Source organism: Salvelinus sp. IW2-2015, unplaced genomic scaffold (assembly GCF_002910315.2).
Source record: "Salvelinus sp. IW2-2015 unplaced genomic scaffold, ASM291031v2 Un_scaffold2330, whole genome shotgun sequence".
Taxonomy (NCBI): Eukaryota; Metazoa; Chordata; class Actinopteri; order Salmoniformes; family Salmonidae; genus Salvelinus; species Salvelinus sp. IW2-2015.
Genome location: NW_019943655.1, coordinates 51,765 through 59,179, shown reverse-complemented (window position 1 = coordinate 59,179; position 7,415 = coordinate 51,765). Strand labels below are relative to the sequence as shown.

The 7,415-nt window shown below is 45.2% G+C and overlaps 1 protein-coding gene across 1 annotated transcript in view; it reads left to right on the top strand.

Moving 5' to 3' along the window:
- The window catches only part of LOC112073649 (arf-GAP with Rho-GAP domain, ANK repeat and PH domain-containing protein 2), a gene marked incomplete at its 3' end in the record, with an annotated part of 79,732 nt that overhangs the window by 27,626 nt on the left and 44,691 nt on the right, over positions 1-7,415 (top strand). The window contains exon 8 of the mRNA XM_024140903.1: positions 1-46. Within this exon, the coding sequence (XP_023996671.1) occupies positions 1-46 (46 nt within the window). The remainder of the gene's footprint in view (positions 47-7,415) is intronic.

Genomic DNA, 7,415 nt, shown 5'->3' with positions numbered 1-7,415 from the left:
GGTGAAGTTTGATGGAGAGAACCTCTCTTATTACAACAATGATAAGGTCAGTCACACACACACACACACACACACACACACCAAGTGCTTTCACCTAACATTTTGCACGCTAACACTACCACATAACAGGCATGTTTCTAATCAACCACACACGTTCATATCCTCATCCTACACACACACACACCTCCACACATCACATCTTCATTATCTGATGAAAGGTATTCTGTACCACTATGATAGTAGGTACAGTACCTACAGTGAGGTCCAAAAGTTATTTGGACAGTAATACATTGTTTTGTTGTTTTGGTGCTGTGGTGTAAAATGGGGGGGGGGGGGGGGGGGGCTTATGTACAAAAAGCGCTTCATTTCTAAACAGTTCACCCGATGAGGATGAAATGCCTTCAAATAAATCTGACTGGACTAATATTATAGTAATTGTATAATTTTACACCCAACGTGCTGAAGAAAAGAAAGAGAAGTCACTGTCCAAAGACAGATACAGCCCATCCATCCCTCTGATCCATCTTCCACCCACACATTCACCCCTCTAATCCATCCACACCTCTGATCCATCCACCCTCTGATCCATCACACCTCTGATCCATCCACCACTCTGATCCATCCACCCCTCTAATCCATCCACACCTCTGATCCATCCACCCTCTGATCCATCCACACCTCTGATCCATCCACCACCTGATCCATCCACCCCTCTAATCCAATCCACACCTCTGATCCATCCACACCTCTTGATCCATCCACGCCCTCTTAATCCATCCACACACTCTGATCCATCCACCCTCTGATCCATCCACCGCTCCGTCTGATCCATCCACCACTCTGAATCAATCCACACTGCTTGTGTCTGATCCGACTCTGATCCCTTCCCGCCTCTGCCATCCACACTGACGCATCCACTCTATCATCCACCCCTCTAAATCCATTCACACCTCTTGTTATCATAACGACCCGCCCTCAAAACTGTAATCATCCACCCCATTCCTAAATTCTTCTCTAACACCTCTGATCCATCCACCACTCTTGGATCCGGATGGCCCACTCCTCTGATCTCATCCACACCTCTGATCCAATCCATCCACCCACACATCCAAACCTCTGATCCATCCACCCACACATCCAACCCTCTGATCCATCCACCCACACATTGACTTAGGAAAGTGCACAGTGCATTCTGAAAGTTTTCAGACCCCTTGACTTTTTCCACATTTTGTTACGTCACAGCCTTATTCTAAAATTGATTAAAAAAAATACAAAAAAATATTAAAAAGAAAACACCGAAATACCTTATTTACATAAGTATTCAGACCCTTTGCAATGAGACTCTAAATTTAGCTCAGGTGCATCCTGTTTCCATTGATCATCCTTAATGTTTCTACAACTTGATTGGAGTCCACCTGTGGTAAATTCAATTGATTGGACATGATTTGAAAAGACACACCTGTCTATAAAAGATTTCAGAGCAAAAACCAAGCCATGAGGTCGAAGGAATTGTCCGTAGCGCTCAGAGACAGGATTGTGTCGAGGCACAGATCTGGGGAAGGGTACCAAAACATGTCTGCAGCATTGAAAGTCCCCAAGAACACAGTGGCCTACATCATTCTTAAATGAAAGAAGTTTGGAACCGCTAAGACTCTTCCTAGAGCTGGCCGCCCAGCCAAACTGAGCAATCGGGAAGAAGGGCCTTGGTCAGGGAGGTGACCAAGAACCCGATGGTCACTCTGACAGAGCTCCAGAGTTCCTCTGTGGAGATGGGAAAACCTTCCAGAAGGACAACCATCTCTGAAGCACTCCACCAATCAGGCCTTTTATGATAAGAGTGGCCAGACGGAAGCCACTCCTCCTAAACGGAACACAACAGCCCGCTTGGAGTTTTTCCAAAGGCACCGAAAGACTCTCAGACCATGAGAAACACGATTATCTGGTCTGATGAAACCAAGATTGAACTCTTTGGCCTGAATGCCAAGTATCACGTCTGGAGGAAACCTGCCACCATCCCTACAGTGAAGCATGAATGTGGCAGCATCATGCTGTGGGGATGTTTTTCAGCAGCATGGACTGGGAGACTAGTCAGGATGGAGGCAAAGATGAACAAAACAAAGTACAGAGATCCTTGATGAAAACCTGTTCCAGAGCACTCAGAACGTCAGACTGGGATGAACGTTCACCTTACAACAGGACAACGACCCTAAGCACACAGCCAAGAAAATGCAGGAGTGGCTTCGGGACAAGTCTGTGAATGTCCTTGATTGGGCCAGCCAGAGCCCGGACTTGAACCGATCTAACATCTCTGGAGAGACCAGAAAATCGCTGTGCAGCGACTAGGGTTGCAAAGGTCCGGAAACTTTCCAGTAAATTTCTGGAATATTTTCAGGACATTTTCCATGGGAAGTTAAGCCTGGGAATTTGGGGAATTTTGCTTAAATTCCTCAAAAAAGTTAGCTTATAACAGTGAACCTTTTTTGTGGGATACACGTAAGTCAAGTCTAGATCTTGAGGCATATTTTGCTTAAACTATCCCCAATTCAATGGAATTGCAACCCTCTGCATGCACAGTGCATTCTTCCATCACATGTACAGCTGATTCTCAAGNGGCATATTTTGCTTAAACTATCCCCAATTCAATGGAATTGCAACCCTCTGCATGCACAGTGCATTCTTCCATCACATGTACAGCTGATTCTCAAGATCTTGCACACCAGTGAGATGCTAATGAGCCCACACTACTACACTGTCTGAGCCAAGGACTACATGTTTTCTGTTAAGTTTAGATTACAATACTGGGAGGGGTGAACATTTTTTATATGACATACATTATTTTTTTGTTAACTAGTAAATAGTAGCCTACAGCAAAGTGTGTTTAAATCATTTCTAACTTAACAATTTCTGCTAGTTAGTTTTTACTACCATGTGGGTTTTAGCTGGCTTGAGCCTACTAACTGAGGAGTGTTAATTCACCTGTTTCCATACATGTCTTGGAGCTCTACTGACATGTTTGTATACATGTTTCAAGTTAAAATGTTTATTTTACAAAGGAGTTGTTTTAATCTAACTATTAATTTGTACATGGAATTGTATTTGTTTAAAAAAAACAACATGTCATCATGTTTGACAGTCTCCTGGAGCGGAAGGAATCTCTCCAAGAAAATGCCATATCACAGTCTGCCGATATGGACAGCCCCATCAAGAGGATCCCCCTGGATGATGTATTTTGGGAGAGAGTGGTAAGCAGCCTGAAACCTATAGCAGTAGACATTGCACGGATTGAGGGAGACAATGCCATCCTGTCTGATGTTCAGATTCTGCTTGCAGATGTAAGAGAAGAAATCCGTATTGCCCTGCCCACATCACTGTTGCTCCAAGCAGAGGAAACTGCAGTTCTGAAATTAATCAAAAAGCGTGAAGACTTCTGCCTGAAGCCCATACACGCCACAGCGTACATGTTGGACTCCAAGAATGCTGGCAAGAGCATCCTGTCTGGTGCAGAGATCAACAAGGCCTATGGTGTCATCACTATCGTGTCTCGCCACCTTGGCCTGGATGAGGGCAAGGATCTTGGCAGTCTGGCGAAGTACACTTCCAAGCAAGGGCTTTGGGATGGAGATGCAATATGGCAGTCGTGCCAACATATCTCATCAGCCACCTGGTGGAAGGGACTTTGTGGATCTGAGGCTCTTTCCCCTGTTGCCTCCATCATCCTCCAAATCCCACCAACATCAGCCGCATCAGAGCGCAACTGGTCCTTGTTTGGGAACACACACACCAAAGCACGCAACAGGCTGACCAATACAAGGTTTGAAAAATTGGTGGCCATCTGGGAAAATTTGCGGCTTTTTGAGCCTGACAACGAGCCATCCTCAGCAAGGTTGGAAAGTGACAGTGAAGATGAGGCCTCAGAATCTGATATTCAAGAGGTGGACATTGAGGAGGTCCAGGGAGAAGACGTTGAAGCCTGGGAGGTAGACAACCAAGGCTTTATTTTCTAGACTATCATTTTACAGATGTATGTTGAAAACGTTTTTGGGAGATGCGATGGATCATTGGGGATCATTCAATATTCCCTTTCTTTTGTTGTTCAGTGAAATCATCCCATGTGAAGAGTCAACTCATTTAATTAAAGTTCAATTCGTAACAAATTATTGTGATTTTTTTTCTATTGGAAAGATTTAATCATTTGCAAGTATGTCTACTTATGATAAGGTAAAAGGTTTATGTTTCTGTCTCCATATGATAAGGTAAATATATCCAATACAAAAAACATCTACATTTTAAATGGTATTCATATTAATTTGCATATATTCCCGTTAATTCCCACGGAAAGTTTACACCTAAGAAAATTCCCCAAAATGTGCAACCCTAGGTACAAAACCTATAGAGGTTTTGAGTGACGCTCCACAGCCAACCTGACAGAGCTTGAGAGGATCTGCAGAGAAACTCCTCAAGTACTGGTGTGCCAAGCTTGTACCGTCATACCCAAGAAGACTCGATGCTGTAATCGCTGCCAAAGGTGCTTCAACAAAGTACTGAGTAAAGGGTCTGAATACTTATGTGAATGTGGTATTTCCTTTATTGATTTTTTATACATTTGGAAATATTTCTAAAAACCTGTTTTTGCTTTGTCATTATGGGGTATTGTGATGCCATTATGGGGTATTGTGATGCCATTATGGGGTATTGTGATGTCATTATGGGTTATTTGATGTCATTATGGGTATTGCGATGTAATTATGGGTATTGTGTGTAGATTGATGAGGGAAAAAACTATTTCATCCATTTTAGAATAAGGTAACAAAATGTGGAAAAAGTCAAGGGGTCTGAATACATTCTGAATGCACTGTATATACCTAAGTATGTGGACACCCCTTCAAATAATGGATTTGCTATTTTAGCCACACCCATTGCTGACATGTATACAAAATCGAGCACACAGCCATGCAATCTCCATAGACAAACATTGCCAGTAGAATGGCCTTATTGAAGAGCTCAGTAACTTTCAACGTAGCACTGTCATAGGATGCCACCTTTTCAACAAGTCAGTGCATCAAATTTCTGCCCTGTTAGAGCTGCCCGGTCAACTGTAAGTCCTGTTATTGTGAAGTGGAAACGTCTAGGAGTAAAAGCGTCTCAGACGTGAAGTGGTAGGCCACACAAGCTCACAGAACGGGACCGCCGAGTGCTGAAGTGCGTAGTGTGTAAAAAATGTCTAACAGAGAGACAGACAGACAGACAGACAGACAGACCAGAGAGAGAGACAGACAGACCAGAGACAGCAGACAGACAAAGCCAGAGACAGACACAGACCAGTGAGAGACAGTCAGACAGACAGACCAGCGAAAGAGACAGACAGACAGACAGAACAGAGAGAGTCAGACAGACAGACAGACGGACCTGAGAGTCAGAGAGACAGGCGGACCAGAGAGAGTCAGACAGACAGACGGACCAGAGAGAGTCAGACAGACAGACCAGAGACAGACAGACCAGAGAGAGAGAGACAGACAGACAGACAGACAGACAGACAGACCAGAGAGAGAGACAGACAGACCAGAGACAGACAGACGACCAGAGACAGACAGACAGACCAGAGAGAGAGAGACCAGTGAGAGACAGTCAGACAGACAGACCAGCGAAAGAGACAGACAGACAGACAGACCCGAGAGAGTCAGACAGACAGACGGAACAGAGAGAGTCAGACAGGCTGACCACAGACAGACAGACAGACAAACAGACAGACAGACAGACCGAGAGAGTCAGACAGACAGACAGACCCGAGAGAGTCAGACAGACAGACGGACCCGAGAGTCAGACAGACAGACGGAACAGAGAGAGTCAGACAGGCTGACACAAGACAGACAGACAGACAGACGACAAGACAACACCCGACACGACAGACAGACCAGAGACAGACAGACAGACAGAACAGACAGACAGCAGCAAGCAAAGAGCAGACATGACGACAGAAACAGACAACAGAACACGAAGCGACGATACAGACACAGACAGACAGACAGACAGACAGACACAAGAAGATAGACGAACATCATAAAGACTGTTACCATGAATTGTTGGCGGGATGAATCGAAAGTTACTTGAAGTTTTAATACAGTTTTTTATTGGCTGTTTTGGTTTTCGGTTGTCTGTCTGCTTTTTTGACTGGTATGACAAAAGTATGCCTCTGAGCTAGACTATCACACAGTAGACGAACAGAAGTTTAAGGCTAGTGTATAGATGAGCGAGGTTCCATTCTCTTTCATTCTGGGTTTGACTGAACCTTGTCTTTTACCTTTGGCTTTGCAATGACTTTCAGCAGACTTAACGTGTAGTGTAAAGAGAATGTGTTTTCTGAATTTGTGTTTGTAACTTATTGATCTTGCCATAGACCCTCATCAGAGCAGGCAACTTATAACTGAGAATGGGAGACTATCTCTCTGAATGTGTGTGTGTGTTGTTTGTTTCTCTTTGTGTGTTTCTGACTGTGTGTGTGTTTCTCTGTGTGTGTGTGTTTCTGATTGTGTGTGTGTGTGTTTCTGACTGGTGTGTGTGTGTTCTGAAATGTGTTTTCTGACTGTGTGTGTGTGTGTGTTTCTGACTGTGTGTGTGTGTGTTTCTGACTGTGTGTGTGTGTTGTGTTTCTTACTGTGTGTGTTTCTGACTGTGTGTGTTTCTGACTGTGTGTGTGTGTGTTTCTTACTGTGTGTGTTTCTGACTGTGTGTGTTTCTGACTGTGTGTGTTTCTGACTGTGTGTGTTTCTGACTGTGTGGTTTCTGACTGGTGTGTTTTCTGACTGTGTGTGTTTCTGACTGTGTGTGTTTCTGACTGTGTGTGTGTGGTGTTCGTCGGCGCCCTCACTGTGCATCTCCCTGGGCTAGGCCTGCAATTTTTCGGCAGACAGGCAGACAGGCAGACAGGCAGACAGGCAGACAGGCAGACAGGCAGACAGGCAGACAGGCAGACAGGCAGACAAGCAGACAGGCAGACAGGCAGACAGGCAGACAGGCAGACAGGCAGACAGGCAGACAGGCAGACAGGCAGACAGGCAGACAGGCAGACAGGCAGACAGGCAGACAGGCAGACAGGCAGACAGGCAGAGCAGGCAGACAGCGAAGGCAGCGTTGCAGCTTTGCCCAACATCACAATCAATAATGTAAATAATCAATAATAACCTTGCCTGATGCCACTCGTTAATCACTTACTAATTACAGTTCCCCCTCTTTCTCCCCCTCTCTATTTTTCCATTGCGTTTGTCGTTTATTTATGGGGACAGGTCGCTCGCAGCAATGGAAGTCAGTAACGGAGGGAGGTGAGGGGAGGGCAGGAAGGAGAGGCAGGGAGGGAGGAGGGGGGAAGGGAGGGAGAGAGGGGAGGGGGAGGAGGAGCGAGGAGGAGGGAGGGGAGGGAG